This window comes from Corvus cornix, chromosome 5, assembly GCF_000738735.6.
Source record: "Corvus cornix cornix isolate S_Up_H32 chromosome 5, ASM73873v5, whole genome shotgun sequence".
Lineage (NCBI taxonomy): Eukaryota > Metazoa > Chordata > Aves > Passeriformes > Corvidae > Corvus > Corvus cornix.
This window is the reverse complement of record NC_046335.1, coordinates 44535692-44554619: the sequence shown is the minus strand read 5'-3', so window position 1 is coordinate 44554619 and position 18928 is coordinate 44535692. Positions and strand designations below refer to the sequence as shown.

General features: G+C 37.7%; 1 protein-coding gene across 4 annotated transcripts in view; it reads left to right on the top strand.

Annotated features, from left to right (window-relative positions):
- The window catches only part of PDHX (pyruvate dehydrogenase complex component X), a 37012-nt gene extending 19047 nt beyond the window's left edge, over positions 1–17965 (top strand). For all 4 annotated transcript variants that reach the window (XM_039552144.1, XM_039552143.1, XM_039552145.1 and 1 more), the window contains exons 6-11: positions 4182–4356; positions 5776–5923; positions 8080–8138; positions 10845–11003; positions 13205–13269; positions 15256–17965. In XM_039552144.1, coding sequence (XP_039408078.1) covers positions 4182–4356; positions 5776–5923; positions 8080–8138; positions 10845–11003; positions 13205–13269; positions 15256–15520 — 871 coding nt within the window. In that variant the 3' untranslated portion in view covers positions 15521–17965. The remainder of the gene's footprint in view (positions 1–4181; positions 4357–5775; positions 5924–8079; positions 8139–10844; positions 11004–13204; positions 13270–15255) is intronic.
- The last annotated feature ends 963 nt before the right edge of the window (positions 17966–18928 follow it).

Here is an 18928-nt window from a genome sequence, read left to right as displayed (position 1 = left end):
TGATTTAAAGGATATTTGTTTACAAAGCTGTGGTTTGTTATGATCAGGCTTCTAGCAGTTTATTATACCTTTTAAGTATTCCAGTGTAATGATTGGGACTCCAGCCTTTGAGTGAGGAGGTTGTGTGCAAAAACGTGGTAGTGCATTTAGCCTTGAAATGATGCATGTATGTTGTTGGAGGTGAGAATGTTGGCAGAAAAAAATATTTGTGTTCTCAGTAAAATTATTCCTTTTGACAAATACCATCATTCACTCACACAGACTTTCCTGGCTGCTGTTAGTTTAGTTCCATTCAAAGACAACCAGGATCAGGTCAGTGTAACTTGGAACTGGAGCCAGAAAAGCAGCAGACAGTTTTTCAAAGCTTTTTTTTTTTTTCTTATGATCTTTGGCAGAGTTGAAATGTAATAAGGAATTGAATAGATAGACTATCCTATGTAACAGCAAATCATCAGAGAGAGTTCTTTGTTAATTATGTAAGTGTAATGGTAATTTATGGTGTGGAACGAGGCTATGGCAGGTGGAAACCCTCTGGGACTTTGAGCTAATGAATTAACTTTTCCTAGTTGTCATGGAGATCTAGCAAAGATTTTTCTGTAGTTATGAGAATTATCTAGCAAAATAATTTCTTTTAAAAACTGCTTTTTTCATACAAAAGATTTGACTTTGAAATGTCAATTTAAGATGAAGAATGTCTGGGGTTTTCTAACCATTCTTTTGAAATGGAGCTAATCTTTCAGATGCCTACAGACTCTGCTATTATATTCAGTTTGAAATAAAATGTGCAGATTTTTATAGAGAGCTGCTGCAGATATTCAGGGAAATATTTCCTTTGCTGCACTCACCAGATTACGAGAAACGAAGATAGTGAGTTGTGTAAGCAAGCAAGATTCTTTCCCCCAACTTTCAATCTTTAAATTCAATTCACTGTAAAACTTGTAACAGCAGCTGGAACTTCCACTCTACTGGTGTTCTCTGTCATGATCGACTCCCTTAGTAGGCCAATATTTTATTTATCTGCATACTTTTATTTATTTATATTGCTCATATGGGTCTGTTCAGTGTTGAATTACTGTTGTCTTTTTCCTGCCTGTTTTGTTATTGTTGATTTTGTGTGTGATTTTTTTTTTTAATCGAGTTGCAGAGTTTTTTTATTTGTTATTTCTAAGTAGTATCTTCTTATATCACTTAATATCACTTCCATCAAAAACGTCCTAGAGAATTGGTGTGCCAGTACAAAGTGACTCACAAATTCTGTCAAAGATTGTACCATTTTTCTACTCATCAGCTCAGATGCTGTTTGGGAGGGCTATATTAAAATTGATTGTTTCAGCTACTATTGCCCTTTCCCATTCTATTTAATAGTGATCTAGGGATTTATAAATGGAGCCATGAAAAGGCTGGTTACTGAGAACTGTGTTTTTCTGAGGCATGTTCCTCCCAGCTGTTGTTAAGTTAGTGTGTCTTGGAATCTCTGAGCTGCTCAGGCATTTTGGACTTGCAGAGAAAGGCCAGCACACGCATGCAGTGCTGTTTTTCTGGAGATTAAATTCATGTATTGTATTCATGTAAATGCATGTATTGAGTACGGACTGAGCGTGGGATCTCTGCTGTGTGCAGTTTGTCAGCTGCCATGTGGGAGGAATGGGTTCCTGGGTTCCTTCTATAATGTTGCTAGTGCAATAGGTCTGATACCTGGAAGTTTCTGATGTGCTCTGAAGTTCTATTGTGTTCTGAATCTCTGCTAACCATTTTCCTTTTTCCAGGAAATCGTCTCTGAATTGAGTAAACAGGTGTAAACGTGTGAAAGGGGAATATGAAACCTGTGAAAGGGGTTGGGTACAGTAAAGAGCAGTAACTGCCACCACAGGAAGCTTGTGTCAATCCATGCATCTCTGTTGGCACCGTTGGATCCTCAGTGATTCTTAGGTGTCTGTGTAACTAACTTGCTCATATCAGGAAAAGTATGTTTTGAACACAAAGTGCTCAGTTTGCTTTCACCATTCTTTGGATTTTGGCTAACATGAAGTGAAATGACTACACACTTCTGTAGTAGTGGTAAGCTGAAGTGTAACAGAGTTGCCAGAATCTCTATATTCCTAACAACAGTTTGGTATGGCATATTTTTGTTTATTAAATGTTTACCAAACTCTCATACCTTTTCTGCGAAGCAGGCTGCTCTTTCATGTTACCTCCTATCTTTCTCTGGTACTGTCTTGTGTTGATAGAAATTTATAGAGTTGTTGGAAAGATGTGACCAACCCTTCTTTTTCCAGTTCTAATAAAGCATCTATTTACCTGACTTGTACTTAAACCTGTTTTATTTTATCTGCTTTGATTCCTCTTCTAACTCTACTCATATTCAGGCTTTCAGTGTTGCAACTATGAGAGTCATAACACTGCTGTACCTGTTTTTCTTAATCAGTTAAATTATGTGGAATTAGTGGGGGGAAGCTCTATTCATATGTATGTATAACATGCATCTAAATTTTCATTTGTATGTATGTGTCTTTTGTACAATACAAATGAGTTTCAGAAAGTTTTGAGCAAATCTTTTAATCTAAAAATAAGCTCAATTTTGGCAATACGTTTTTCAGTTAACACTCTAAAAAACACCAAAACCAGATGGTCTCTCTAATGACTGCCAAGTGAAAACCCTCAACTAATTTTTGGTACCTTCTAATATGTTAACAAAAAACTTGTATTATGTCATGCAGTTACTTTTTGTGTCTCAAATTGTCATGGTAGGGAATGATTTTCATTCTATGAAATCTATTTTTTTTCCCCTGATATAGTAGGTGTGTTAAATACTAAACACTTAATTTTAAAACAAATTTTGGCTAGCATGTTAATTTGGGAAAACAAGTAACAACTTTTAATTAGGAAAAATTTTATCTTGAGCTCATTCACTTGTTTGTTTTCAATATTTTGTTGAACTATGTGTTGAAGGTAAGAATAAATTGAAGCAAGTCAGCAATGGGAAAAGGCATTATGTAGAGCTTTTCAATTTTCAGTTCTTTGAAAATTGAAAATTTTTTAATTTTCTCACTCAGTGCTGGAGTGCTACTTTTTAGGAAGAACTAAGAATGCATAATGTTCTGAGATTTTGTTCCTCCTATAAAAATTTAATAACTCTTGGCTGCCACTCAAGAGTAGTCTCTCAAACAGTAATCTACTGAAATTAGATAGCTTTGTTTAGTATTTATGAATTGTGTTTCAAAACCGTGGTAGGGTTGTAAGTAGTCTGATTTTTAATTTATTTTAATTTCCTCTGCCAATTTGTGTAATTAAACTTTTGTGTACATGCTGTGTCTTCATGAAATGATAGAGATTTATCTAGGGTATATGATAGAGGCTTTTGTTAGCAGATCTGGAGCATAAAGAGAGACCTACAGGAAATCTACAACTGTCTTGCCTTGCAGCTGGCAGTGGTGGTGGAAATGCAGTTATTTCTGTTCAGCCTTGTAGGTGCTGATCTTTAGCTTGTTGCTTTATGAATGCAGTGCACCTAGAGCACCCTATCATGGCTTAGAGATGGGAGTCTCTCATGTCTGTCATGCTGTGCCCAGAACAGGAAGATTTTGTGGTGGTAGCTGTATCAGTATAAAATCCTAGGAGAATGCTTCAGCTTTGTTTCTCTAATGTGGTGTTAGGAAGTATGGGCCTGTATAACATTAGTGCCCAACTCTCCAAATTTATGTTGGAAAGGTACAGAGAAATGAGTTATAAATCTATTACTCAGTTTTCACTTAGCACTAAGTAATTACATTAAATTCAGTTTATTTCAAATAGATGAAACAGCTTTTATTTGAGGCTTTATAGCCTGAATAAATATACTCTTTTATTCAGAAGAATTGTTAATGCAAATCAAAAATCGCTTTGCACACTCACAAGTAATGATGATGATTGTTACGCTTCTCTAACACAAATGCTTTCTGTTACTGCATATTCAGGCCCTTTTATTCATGGAAATTAATGAGAATTTACTAAAAAGATACCACAAAGGCAACACAAAATTAATATCGTTTAATAATAATTACCTTCTTAATATTTGGTTTGACAACAGAAATTTAAATGTACAGAAGTGGCTAATTAAATAGAATAAGTGATGGAATAATAATGCTTAGGGAATTGTTAAATAGTTTCTTTGTTGTCAATATTTCACTCTGTTTAATCACCAGGGATGCTCTCAAACTTCTGCAACAGAAGCAGAAAGGTAAACCCAGTGAATTGAAACCTGTGGTTTCTCCACCTCCTGCTGCGGTGCCTTCTCCTTCACTAGCAACAGCCGTGACTTCTCCATATCCAAGGCCAGCAATTCCAGCAGTTTCCACTCCAGGACAACCTGCTGCCCTGGTAACACTCTGCTAAGATTTCAGCATTGCTACAGCTGAATAGTGCAATAGCTACTTCAGTAGCTCTGAGATTTCTAGATCTGGAGAGAGGAAGGAAACTAAGGCCACCTAGATGTCAAGCTCAGTGATGTGCAGTTTTTAGTGTGTTTCAGTGATTCTAAGGCAATGTAATTAAAACTGAAATCCTCGAAATTATGGTCTGCATACTATTTTGTGTAGCTTGCAAATTGAAGCGATGAAAAAATTTATATTGCAGGCCTTGGAGAAACTGGAATGATGATTTATTTTTACTGTACTTGATTTGTTTGCTTTCCTGCAAGTGTAAGTGTCCATTAATGAGTTGTCAAGAAGTGAGGAAGGAAAAGGCTTCTTGGTGGTTGCCTTGGAGAGTAATTTTGCAAACTCTAGAACCTAAATAAATTTCTATGTTAAATTGAAGTGTTAGAATACCAGAAATTATTTTTTTAAAGAATAAATGCCCTTGCTGAAATGTACATTAGTAGAAGTTGAAAAGCTTTCGTGAAAAACATTTTCTGGCTCTAGATCTAAATTTGATGTATCTTTTTAGGCTGAAGTTTGCAATGTAGCTACAATTCATAATATTCAGAAAATGCTGTCTTTTTTTTTTTTTTTTTTGCACTGTACAAAGAACTAAAGAACACACAAGCTCAGACCCAGATCCATTACAGAATAAAATGTTTCTACAATTGCACCAGAACATACATATTGCAATTTACTGTGTATTGAGTACTATTGAGTATGTGAATCCTTGTATGTTCAAGGGATATGTGCTAAAGATTAGGTATGCAAAATAATGTTTTACAGAACCATTTATTTTGCTTGCTTTCTGTAGTCACTAATATTTTGAGAGATTTCTGGCAAGTTGACCTCCTTCTAGGAGAAAGTTGGCCAGTGAAACATTATTCGATATATGTGGAAGGAGGGAGAAGAATAACAGAAAAGATGCAGTAAAACCTGTCTTAATGAACTACTCAGGGAACTGAAAAAGCAGTAGCTTACTGAGGAAATGCTCTGTTACAATTTAAATGGAACAAAGCATGATCTGAGCAATATGCCAAATCAGGAAGATGGAATAATGCTTATAGACTCTGGCTGAAAATTAATGCCTCAATATTTGGATTTTTTTTTTTTAAACAGGGTTAATTCTATACTGCAAAATGGAATTATTCTGTAAAACCTGTTGTGTTGATCCCAGTTTACAGGAATAGACTAGAACACTCAATGGTCTTAGTCATATTAATTTCAGTAGTTGGAATGTATCACTTTTGGATACCTAGGGGATAGCTGAAGTGGGCAGGAGTCACTGATGATAATGCATAAATGCTGGAGTACTGTTTCAGCAAAGGGGAGGTTTGTTTGCTCTCCTGATATTTAATATGCAGCATCTGATTTCTTTCAGGGCACATTCACAGAAATCCCAGCTAGCAACATCCGAAGAGTTATTGCCAAGAGATTAACGGAGTCTAAAACTACCATACCTCATGCATATGCTGCTGCTGACTGTGCCATTGATGCTGTTTTGAAATTGAGGAAAGAATTGGCCAAAGGTTAGTAGTGCGATTTACTTGAAGGTGTGGTAATACTAATGTGGTTATAGTAATACATAATTTGTCTTGTTTACATAAACTTCCCCAGGAGGTATCGATTTTGTATAGGCAGACCACTATGCAGTCAAATAATTTTTTTTCAGTATTCTGTATGTTGGACTCAAGCTGTAGTTCCTGGCAATTATTGAATTGGACAGCTTGTCAGGATACAGGAAGACAGAGGCATTACTTTGCCAACTAATTTTCCACAATGTTCAGGCTGCATAAGCAAGTAGTGACACTCTGTTTGGTGATGGAGACACGCAGGCATGCACCTCATAGACCAGTACTAAGTCTGTGACTTGGGTAAAAAATCTGAGGGCCTGTTATTTTATAAAGGGAAGAAACAGCAGGCTGGTTTTTCTCCTACTACACTCTGTTTTTTTAAAGACCAAAGATTAGTTCTAAAGACTGAAGACATTCATGGGAGAATATAGCTGTCTGCACAAGAGAAAAGGGCATAAACAATTTCACTTGGATTCTTCTTAGTGTTGTTCTATTAGTCCTTTTTTCTGGTACCATTTGCGTAGTTTGTTCTCAATAGTTCAGCTTTGAGATGTTTCTCATCACCTCATTATCACAAGAATGAAAAATGAGTAACTGTAGGTCTAAGACACTTCAAGTTTTGATCTAAAGCTTCACAATTGCTGTCATGGTTTGAAAGCATGTAGGTTCAAATGGTAGCTTTCCAAAGCCATGTGAGCTCTGCATTCAGAATAACGTAGCAGGATAGTGTTAATTTACATTTTTGTTGCTGTACCGACTGAGAAACTGAGGCCAACTGTTCTGTTCTAGTGACTAGCCCGTGCTTGTTTATCTGTTTGTGTGGTCTAAAATGAAATTTGACCGGTATATTCAGATTTTCAAGATGAAGATACAGGAACTGCTTCTCCTTCCACTGGAGTTTTGAGTGACTAATTTTTAATGCAACAGTATCCAGGTCATTTTTCTACCTGTTTTTTTTTCCTAATGGTATTTTATTCACAAGTTAATGTCAAAGACATTTTATGATACTGATATTTTCTTTAAACAGCAGCAGTTCATAAGGAATGAACCAAAAAAGGATCTTAGGAATACTCACTTGAAATTTTTCACACCTCTCCTGCTGTTGTTGATTCTTAATGAATATTTCCTTTAAATGTAGAGGTGGAAATGCCATATGTCTTTGCATGAAATTGAATTGCAGAGATTGTCCTGGTAGATGTTTATGTTTTCTCTGATGGAAATTATGGTGTTTTCTACTACTATAAACTTCAGTGACACAGGGCAAAATATCAGACATGGATTATTTAACTGTATTCCTGCTCTACTACTGGACAGTGACATTTTTGCCAAGGGTTAGGAATGTAGTATGTCAATAGAAACCAGTGTATATTTGATGACCAAGATACAGGTTTTTCTGATGTGAAATTCTGTCAGTGCAGCATAGTAATTGCAAATTCCATAATGTTCTGTTGGAATGCTGTCTCTCTTCTTATACATAGATTACTAATCATGGCAAATGTTGCAGGCCAGTTATGTGGTAAGTGGATACTTGGTTTGCTCCTCTAAATTTGTGATGACTTAAGAATGTTTCACTTGATACAATTTTCTATAAATAATTTTCCCTTGCAAAAGTATTTGTAAAGATATGTGTGTTATATGCCGTAAACCGGATTTGAAAATTGAGCAGTTTTGCTGCTTGATCAGTTTTGCTAACAGCAGTGATCGTGGTGGAAGGGTAATGTAGTTTTTTTTTTTTAATTGCAAAAATTGTAAGTTTAACACTATGTAAATATCATGCATTTCAGGGTAATCTTATGGCATAATCTGCATTGTATCTATTGCCCCTGCTTCTGCTGCCACTCCTGATTTTAGTTATCAGTTTCAGTCTCCTGAAACTCTCCTGAGTGTCTCTGCATGACATTTTTCTTGATGGATATGCCTTTTGTCCCAAGGGGGAAAAAAGTAGTTTTCTTGCTTTTATTATTGGAGTTTGAAGATGAGTGACTTTCTGGCAATGCTTCAAAGGAGTAAATCTGCTGAATCACTGGAATCTTGTCATCACACAAATGCTGATAAATCATATGAACAATGACTGTTGTCCTTTTTTTAAATTTTTCTGTTTCTTTTTGCAGATGACATTAAAGTATCTGTAAATGATTTTATTATCAAGGCAACAGCAGTTACTCTGAAGGTAAGCAAATAATTGACTTTAAAAATATATTTTAATAGTAAACTGCCAAGGAGACAAGAAAAGTATTTTGTGAGCCTATGTGGAGACACGAATGTGATCATAGTAAAGCTGGTAATTCTGTATTGCTTATTGCCAGGTATTTTAGGTTTCCAGGTAAAATTCTCTTCACTGTCTATGCTGTGAACTGTAAAAATGAGAACTTCTTAGTGAAGATCCACCTACTGCAGTTAACATCTGCAAATCGCAGTAGTTACTTTGTCAGCAGACTAAAGTAATTGTCAAGATCATTCATCTAATATTAGTTGCATCTTATTTCTCTTAGTTATAAACAAACATTTATCTTTATACCAACCTTGTTATTACCTCAGATGTATTCTGATGGCACATTCAGTGATACCTGCATTGAAGTAAAAATTCTTCTGGCAACCAGTCTTTGCTCATTGCTAGGAATTCTTGTTGCCTGGATTACCTCACAGTAATATAAAAACGTTGGAAAGGATGTGAGAGCTGTTTTTCTCATTTGTGAGGATAATTTTAACTATTTAAAAGTTGAGAGAGGAAGTTATGTTTAAGGTACCGGACTATTGCTATTCCTATGGATGTATGGAATTGAGAGAACACTGGACTGGAAAACATTTAAATGATTTCTAGCTGAACATGTACTAAATATTAATGTATAATTTTAAGAGGTATAGTTTAATGTATAATTGCAATTTGGACAGAAAATAGACAGGATTCTAGACAGTTTCATAAGGAAGTGCCTGAGAGAAATGTGAGGCCTTATTTAGACTGGAAAAAACTCTGCAAGTTAATACTAAAAACATTAGTTTTTAGTTAGTACATGTACATGTTAGTACATGTTAGACATGTACATAACAAGAAGCTTCTTCTGGTGGCCTAAAGAAACTTTTGTGAGGAAATGGTGACCCCCAAAATTTACCATGAACTGCTGTGAGTGTTGGATAACAGATCTCTGCACCAGAGAGCCGGTGAAAGGAACAGGAGACAGAGAGCAAGAGGTTTTGTGTTCTGTCTTCTGAGGGGTTGTTAGTTTTTGAAATGATAATAATGTTGTGTTGATATGGAAGTAATCAATAAAATTCTCTATCCTATTGCTTTGTTAGAAATCTATGCTGGCATTTGTTTGACTTTTAAAATAATACATTAAAAAAAATCAAAACAACAGATTTAACTCAGTATATCAGGAAACAAGTTCATGATCAAGCTCACATCTCAGCATTCTGTCAGCATTTCAGAAAAGACATGAGCAACTGCTTTAAAAAAATAAAACCCACTTCCACTTGCACCTTCCACCCCTGAAATTGGGTGGTGTGAATACATCCTCAAGTTTAAATTCAATGCAGTTTCACTGACTCTTTTCTGGGCACTCTTCAAAGAGTGTTTCATTACTATTTTATTTCTGAACAATGAAAATGTGTTCTTTTAGCTTTAGTGAGCTGACTGCAGCTGGTTTGGAAGTTTATAATTGTTTGGCACACACCTCAAGAAACTGCTTGTATCAGTTCTTAAACATGCTAAATTTCTCCTTCACTTAGGATATCACAAGTCCAGCTATGGGTTCTGTGTTTCAGCTTGGTCTTGGCCATTTGACAGCCAGAATTTTGTGAATGGCTAGTGGGCTCACTAGATAATAGCCCAGTAGAGCAATTCTTTCTTTCTGGAACAAGGAGGGAGAAGGATGGAGGAAGGAACGAAAACTTCCAGGATTATTCTCAAGTGGTTGGGCTTTGTAACAACAGCTCCTATAGCAGCTGTCCTTTAAAAATGAATCTTTAATTGTTGAAGTGACAAATTCTTTCCCTACCATCTCTTTTGAACAACCTTATATAAAGAGTTGTAGTTGCACAGCACCCACTTGAGGGCATCTTACTGCTGTGTAAACTGTCGGACTTCTAGAACTTTATTTAGCTTGCAAAGTAGGATACTACATACCTTTTTCTTCTTCTCTCTCTTTTCTTCTTTTTCTTTTTCTTTTTTTACACTATACATTCTGGTGTTGAAGAATAGGAACTGAGAGTACTGTCACACCACTTCTTCCTAGGAGTGCAGTTACTTTAGATAGATATTAGAGTCACTTTTGATAGTGTGTCCCTCCCATACTTTTTTCTGGAATACCTTCTTCATTTCAATAAACTCAAAAAACTAAATGAAATGACAGTAAACATCTCAATTTTAACTTAGTCTATCCAAAAAAAAAAAAAATCTGATGCATTTAGGAGAACTTCTGAATAACAGTGAGTGTACCTGCAGCATCTTTTATTTGTTGAGAGTCATGCTTGAGACACCAGTGGAAAACAACACATGGGTGTAGTAGGATGTCCATTTCCACGCTTTTAAATTCAACATCCTGTGATTTATTTTGTGGGAGAAATTGCACTGCTTTGAAGCTTTACATGCTGGGCCATCATAAGGTGGTATCAGTGAAGGAATTTGTAGTAATTAGTTTGGTTTTCTTTTCCTAGCAACACCAAAAAAACTTCTGTCTCTCCTGGCATTTTCAGTTTCTGGTGCATACATTCATGGTTTTTGACAAAGTAAATATAAATAAAATCAGTACAACCTAATTAACTTGGTGAATGCCTGTATGTAGCTATGTGTCTTAAAGGCATTTCCTTTTTCTTAATAACTCATTGCACTGTTATTCTTCTAACAGCTGTCTTTTTTTATTGTCTGTCTGTGTTTCAGCAAATGCCAGATGTGAATGTAACGTGGGATGGGGAAGCCTGCAGGCGGCTGCAGTCCATTGACATCTCCATTGCCGTGGCAACGGACCGAGGGCTCATTACGCCAATTATAAAAGATGTTGCTGCCAAGGGAATAAAGGAAATTGCTGCCTCTGCAAAGGTAGGTCTGAAAAGTGCAGCAGGCTGAGGAATACAGCAGCTGTATCGCTTTCTGTAGCAGAAAATGTAGCGTGACCCAGATACACATCACTAATAACAAAGGCAGTGGATCTAAAGCAGTTTCAGCATTACTTATACTTCAAAATTCGTATTAATTTTGCAACTCTCTTCATTTTTAGTTAACAATAATATCATGTTATTTAGTTGAATAGTGGCTAGACTGCTTGAAAAATAAACCTGTACAGACTTTTGCAATTCAATATAATAGTATTTCTTTAATCCTCAAGAGAAAGCTACTTAATGCTATATCTTTAGTATTTCCAGTCTTGGGCTTTGAGATTTTGGTTTTTTGGTGTTTTTTCCCTTTCCCAGAAAATTTCTTGTGTCCGCTTTTTTTACTCTCTTTGCAGTTATATTATCAAACATATTTCTGTCTGCATTTTTTTCAATATGCAGTTCAATTAAGGATGTAACATTAAACTCCTCAGACTAATGAGCAGTATTTTGCATAGACCAGGTGCCAGTCAGAGTGATATGTGGCAGTTGTTGCCAGATAAAGGAGTGGTTTTTGGCAGGTAAAAGTACAAGGAATGGTGAAATGTCCCAACACAGGCCTTTTTTTTGTCATTTAACAAGTGCTAATCAAAAGCCTGCAGCATCTGAAGAATGCAATGGAAGCAGCTCCTAGGGCATAAAACTGTCCCCAAACTAGACACCACTACACTTTGTAAATCCTTGCCTTTTGCAAAAAACTACAGAAATCATAATGGTCTGTGCTAACAGAGGGGAACAGCCAACAAAGTTGTAGCAGAGAAAGATGGGTCATGCCACAAAACATTCATAAATGGGTGTTTTCAAGGTTTTTCCAGTCCATATTGCTTACTTTATGCTGGATGTGTTGTGAAAACAATTCCTCTCACTAGTTGAGGAGGAAGGCCAGCTGAGATGGTTCTGGGGTTAGTGATAGAATGCCAAGAATAAAAGCATTGTTTAATGTTGGACTTTCATTATCGTCCCCAATACTGTGCAGTATTGCAAACCTCTGCTACCACAAATCAATGTCCTGCAGTTCCCGTGATGGAAATGCAGGCTTGTGTTACATTCGGTGGGGTGATGATAGTGAGCATTCCCCTTGCCTTTCCAACGGAATGTGTGTGACACAGGTCACACTGCTCCCTCTAAAAGACACTGGGTTACGTAGATTGCAGGTGTCCACACCAACATCATTTTGCTTTTCAGCTTCCTCACTGAATTACTGAAATAAATACATACCTGACATGCACATACACACTGTAACTGCAGCTGCTCCTCTATCAGTCTTCCTGTAGTTTGGCAGGCGCTTTCTTTGTGTAATTGCTGATATATCCCCTTCTGCTGTAGGATAATTTTAACTTCTTTCCAGGTCATGTGCATCCAGGCACCATATTTTCATTCAAATAATGCAATTGCACAAATGCATCACGCTTATATTGACCCTGTTGTGTGAATGCTGTTCCCATGGCTATTGTCTTCTGGTTCACCAATTACTCAGAGATGAATAAAAGCCTAAATTAAAGCTCAGTGTATCCTTGTAACTTTGACATGCTTATTATAAATGTTAAAGTTTTGTACAACTCTGTGATCTTATCTTGGAACATAGCATGAACTTCTTGGGCTGTATTTGAACATTTCTTCTGTTGAATTTTAAAGAAAAGTCTCACAAATGAAATGGAGATCACAGAAGGAGTGGCCTTAAAGGCACCCTTCAAAAGGTAGTTGAATGTTTAGCTGGAAGAAATACATTCTATCTGGTAGAAAGTTCTGAAATGGTACATGTCAGTTTCTTTAAACAAATATTTCTTTAAACAGGAAAACTGTGAACTTACCACTATTTTGCTAGACAATCTAAAAACACCAGGGAGAATGGTGGTTCCATTGTAAAACCTGGAACAATATTTGTAAGGTGAGAGAACAGCTTTTATTGAACAGCCAATATTGGTAGGAAAATGAAGTTTTGTGCCCTAGTCTCTCTGCCAAATCACTGCAGATACAACAAAAGTGTTGCTGAAGTGCTTCCCTAAATTCAAAAGCAGGTGACTTTTGCTGACTTAATGTCTGTATGGTACTTAAAATGTCTTACTGAAAAAAAAAAAAGAATTAGTCTATTACAACACACTAATTTCTTTCTTTTCTCTGCCTGTTTTCTTCTTTCATTTTCTTCAGGCTCTAGCAAAGAAGGCTAGAGATGGAAAACTGTTACCAGAAGAGTACCAGGGAGGATCTTTCAGGTAAATACAGCATGGGTTCAGAACTGTTTTATCCTCAGCTATTCCACTGTCTTTTAATGCATTGCTTTTAAAATCTTGCTCTGTTTAGGATGAAACTCCATGTGATGATTCTGAGGGCCAAAACTAGACTGTTTTGTATCAGGGGGAAACAATTACCTTGGTGAACCAGGTGAAATGAACCAAGTTCATTTCATCTGTACTTGGCACTGGGGATACCACACCTTGACTCCAGTGTTCAGTTTTGGCCAATCCCCACAAGAAAGGCATTGAGGTGCTGGAGCGTGTCCAGAGAAGGGCAATGATGCTGGAGAAGGGTCTGGAGCACAAGTCTTGTGAGGAATAGCTGAGGAAACTGGGATTGTTTAGTCTGGAGAAAAGGAGGCTCAGGGGGACCTTATCACTGTTCTCTTTCTGCCTGAAAGGAGTGTAGTTATAGCGAGATGTGGGTTGGTTTATTCTCCTAGATAATAAGAGGAGGAAAGGAAATGGCCTCAAATTGCACCAGGGGAAGTTTAGATTGGATATTAGGAAAAAAAACATGAAATGGATTGACAAGCATTGGAACAGGCTGTCCAGGGAAGTGGTTGAGTCACCATCCCTGGAAGTGTTCAAAAAGCAGGTGGATGTGACACTTAAGGACATGGTGTAGTGGTGAACATGGTGGTAGTGCTGTCTGATGGTTGGAATTGATCTTAGAAGTCTTTTCCACCCTTAATGGTTCTGTGATTCTCTGATGCCAGCACTGGATGCAGCACTCCAGGTGGAGTCTCAGAGTAGCAGAGTAGAGGGGCAGAATTACTGCCCTTGACCTGCTGGCCACACCACTTTTGATGCAGCCCAGGATATGGTTTGCTTCCTGAGCTGCAAGTGTGCACTGCTGCCTCAGGACCTGCTTTTCATCCACCAGCACCCCCAAGTCCATCTCAGAAGGGCTGCTCTTGATTGGTTCATCCCCCAGCCTGTGTTGATATTGGGGGTTGCTCTGGCCCTGGTGCAGCACCTTCCAATTGGCCTTGTTGAATCTCAGGAGCCCAATTCTTGAGCCTGTCTGGGTCCCTCTGGATGGCATCCCATCCCTCAGGTTTGTCAGCAGCACCACTCAGCTTGGTGCAGATTTGTTGAGGGTATACTTGAACCCTTTGTCAGTGTCACTGCTGAAGACATGAAACAGCACTGTCCCAATAGGGCCCCGTGAGGGACACAACTTGGTACAAATGTCCATCAATAGGTTTCCCAGAGAGGTGGTGGATGCCCCATCCCAGAAACATTCAAAGTCAGGTTGGACAGGGCTCTGAATGGCCTGATCTAGTTGAAGAAGCTTGTTGCAGTGGAAGCTGGACTAGATGACCTTTAAAAGTCCCTTCCAACCCAAGCTCTTCCATGATTCTGTGCTGTTTAATCATTTTTCTACTCTTTGCCGTAACTATAACCAGAAAGGAGGAGATGGTAGGCCAGCTTTCTCCGTAGACAACTTGTCACAAAAGAGTCCAAGCCTTTCCTAATACACCACTTCACAGGTGGTGACACGGACGGAAGTGTTTGAGGGAGAAAGGCACAATGAGGCTTTCATGTGCCTGAGTGATACTTGGATGCCCAAATTTTATCACTTACTGGATACCAGCAGCCATTGTAACTTGCAGTTGTGAAGTTCAGTCTAAAAGACATTTGACTCGGAACAGGGACAGGCAAAATATATTTAAAGATATTGCTTTACTTGCCTACTTTCTGGCTTCAGTGTGTGCAGTGCAAGAATATATTGCTGTAAAGAAATGGGACTTCTAAAAAGGTGCGTTATTTTTAATTGCAAAAATTCCAAACCCTTGAGAGTGTGAATGTACTCAACTAAAAACAGTTCATATCTATTTTTAACTTAATGGGTTTTGCCTTGGAGGGGATTTAAGTCATAGTAGTCGTTGAATATAGATAATTTCTTGTAGGGAATACGTAATTTCTGATGTTACTGAAACTCTTTTCTGTTCTATTCAGTATCTCCAATCTGGGCATGTTTGGCATCAGTGATTTCACAGCAGTCATAAACCCTCCTCAGGCCTGCATCCTCGCTGTGGGCCGAGCAAGACCAGAGCTCAAGATTGTGGAAGATGAAGAAGGGAATGAGAAACTTGAACAGCATCAACTCATGACAGTGACTCTTTCAAGCGATGGTCGAGTGGTGGATGATGAACTGGCTTCAAAGTTTCTGGAGACCTTGAAAGCCAATATAGAGAATCCAATACGACTGGCCTTAAATTAAACTTGGTGAAGATTGCTTCCTGTTTTGACTACATAGATAACTATTATATACTTAGGGTTGTTTTTCCGTAAAGAGGAGTAAATAGCTGGAGATGGACAGTTAAAAATATTTAATTTATGAATTAATGTGAAGCACTCATGCTTTTAGTCTTCTGTAATAACCAAGTTTTATACTGTAAAGCTAAAAGACTGTAAAGTTAACATACCACAATTCTTTAAACACACAGTACCAATGGCCCGTGTTTGCATAGGAAAGTCAATCTCATCTGTAAAATAAACTCAATAAAACTTTATGAAATATAAAAGGGAATAATAGAATAATTTGGGTTGGAAGGGACCTTTAAAGGTCATTTTGTCAAGCTCCTCCTGCAGTGAGCAGGGACATCTTCTGAGCCCCATCCACCCTGACCTTGAATGTTTCCAGGGATGGGTGATCTTCTGCCTCTCTGGGGAACCTATTCCTGTTTTTCACCACCCTCATTGTAAAAATCTTCTTCCTTATATCTAGTTTGAATCTACCCACTTTCAGTTTAAAACCATCACCTCTTCTCCTACTGCAACAGGCCCTGCTAAAAAGTTTGTTCCAATCTTTCTTAGAAGCCTCCTTTAAGTATTGAAAAAAACACAAGTTAATTGTGCAAGCAGTGTTCTCATAGAGGTCCCAATATAAATGGTCAAATTTTGCTGATTAATGGTGTTCTTTGCATGGATGGAATGTAGATGTAAGTAGAAAGTGTTTCATCATCAGTGTATATTGAAATGTAACTGTGAGGCTCAAGTGCAGTGGCCTGAAGTTTAAATTAACAGAATTAGATTGGTATCTTTCTTACCTATAAATATGGAACCACATATTGCATGTAAATGTTAGGAAATAACTGTGTTTACAGGACCTTATGAGAATATAAATTGTCAGTAGAATTATGGGAGTTTGTCTTATTCTGGTTTGTGCAAGTGCTTTTTCCTAATGATTTGTAGGAATTAATTATGGCTGCAGCTCAACAAGTAAAACAGCTAATTGCAAGACAACCTTTACTTAACACTGAGTTGAGAATTTTTGCTAAATGAGTTTGCTTCTTTTCCTTCTTCTGATATCATAAATTTCATGAAGTATTAATCTGACTGTAGGGAGAGATTTTGATTAGAAGATCTAGTTTACTGTGCAGGAGTGGACATAGCTGTTCTCTATTTCCAAGAGTTTCTTCCTGATAAACCATATTAAAGATTGGGTCCTGAGGATTAATTTGCAATTTGAAATGGTTAACTTTCAGTTTTTCCAAAGCTGTTTGTCAACCTCATATTACTGTGAAAAGACCAATTTCTGGGTTGTCCTTAATGTGCAAGAAGCTCTCATTATTTGCTGAATCTGCGCTGCCCAAGAGATTCTGCAGGGCGATTCACGGTGTGATTTCCTGCTTTTCACTTGTGCACGCGTCGCTGCCGTGGTGCTGTGTGTTCCCCGGCAGCCCTCGGCCGCGCTCCCGGGGGTGAGGGCTGCGTGGCTGCTCTGCGCTGCTCCCGTTCCGCGTGGAGCGCGTTCCCTTCGTGCTTCGAGCCGCTGCTTTCCCTGCGCTCCCGGAGCCACTGCAAGGCGCTGTTGCACGTAAGTATGGCATGTGTGTCCCGTCTCACCCTTGCGGGTGCTCGCGTCCCTTGTGCTGTCCCAGCAGGCAAGGCAGCTTCTCCAGGTTAAATAAACTTTTGTAGCTTTGGAACTGGGCAAGGCTAATACAGGCTTGAATTCCAATTTCTTTACACCTGCCTGCTTGCCAGCATTGTAATTTGAGGTGGATATGATTTGTCAGTCATCAGCCTGTGAAGGAAATGTGTGGAATTCAGACAAGTGATAGCAGTCAGATCTCCTTAATTCAGAGGAAATGTACCCTTTGGCAACAACTACCACTTAAGCAGAAGTGAGACAACAAATACCTGCCCATACAGATTCAAATTTAACATTTAGTATCTTCTTGATGATTTGGGATAGGGATAATGGGTAAAATGGCCAGAAAGTGAATCATTTGTAATGCTTACTTTTGAAGCAAATTTGTCTCAAAGTAAAATTTTCACAGTTGAAAAATTTAGCTTTTTGTGTTTTATTCTTTCAAATGTCTTCTGTCGGCCTATTCTTTACATACCAAAGCAAGAAATGCAATGAAGACATCTACTTTCTTGAGTAATTTAAAAAACCATAAAAATGAAGGAGTATACTAATATGTGCTGGAAATGTGTGCCTTTAGGATACTTACTATCTTTGTATCATTTCCCATTGCAGGAAGCATGATTAGGAAAAAAATAAAGGGTAGCTATTTGGGACTTTGTTGGCAAATCTTGAACTGTGTGTCATGCTTTAATCCCTAATTGCAATGTCAGAATATTTGACTTTTAGGTTGTTTTCTTTTTTTTTTTCCCCTGCAATCGACTCCTTATGAAATAAAATTTCTTTAATTTATCTTCCTGCTTGATGCTGTGTTCTGCACCTCAAAATACAGTTGGCCCTTTTGGCTGCCAGGGCACACTGCTGACTCATATGCAATGATGTTCTATTCTGTTTGTCCCTAAAATGTTGAAGGCATAGACAGCAGATTCCTCTAAGCCAGTGTAGCAGTTACATCCATAATTGATTAAACAGGAAAAAATCTTATAAGGTGAAAGTGTCTTTCAGCATGTTCTTAGTTAAGAATAAGTTTTAAACTTGCAACCTCTTGGGATTTCTTTGTCTGTAGTCATGCTTGAGTGAAGTAGGAAGATGTTAACAGTAGCCTGCTAGAGATGTGTAGAAACATGTTCCAAGAAATATAGAAACTTAGGATTTGGGTGAAATCACGTGTTGATTAAACTGCGGTGAAAATCATTTACTGGAAACTTGACAGGCTACTTTGCATGTTTACTTTACAAAATCTGCATCTTTCATCTGTATCAGTGAAAAAACATCATTGTTTGCTTGAACTCAGTTTGCGCTCCTTCACTTTTACGTCAATTTTGTTTTAACACATAGGTATCATGGTACCTAATTATTCAGATACAATAACCATACTGTTCTTCCCTTTCTCCATAATAATGGCCCTACCTGTCAAGTTAAACATTTGTGTCATTATGAGAAAATAACTAGCTGGAAAATTACAGACATTTCTGTTTGTTCGGTACCTGTACTAAGGAAAATGATTCATGCTACGTTAATGAATACCACTATTTATCTCCTTAAAAGATAAGAGAACAAGAGAATATTCCTTTTTATACTTTGTAAGTTTCTCTTGTGGCTTAGACCTAGATAGGAAGAAAGGGCAGCTGTGAACGTTTTTATTTCTGCTCACTGTTGTCTGAAGAATGTAGTGACTTGTTAGAGCAGCAGATCTCTCCTGCAGTTTCATTATTTTTGCATTGTCTATGTAATGTGCATTCAGCACACTATTCA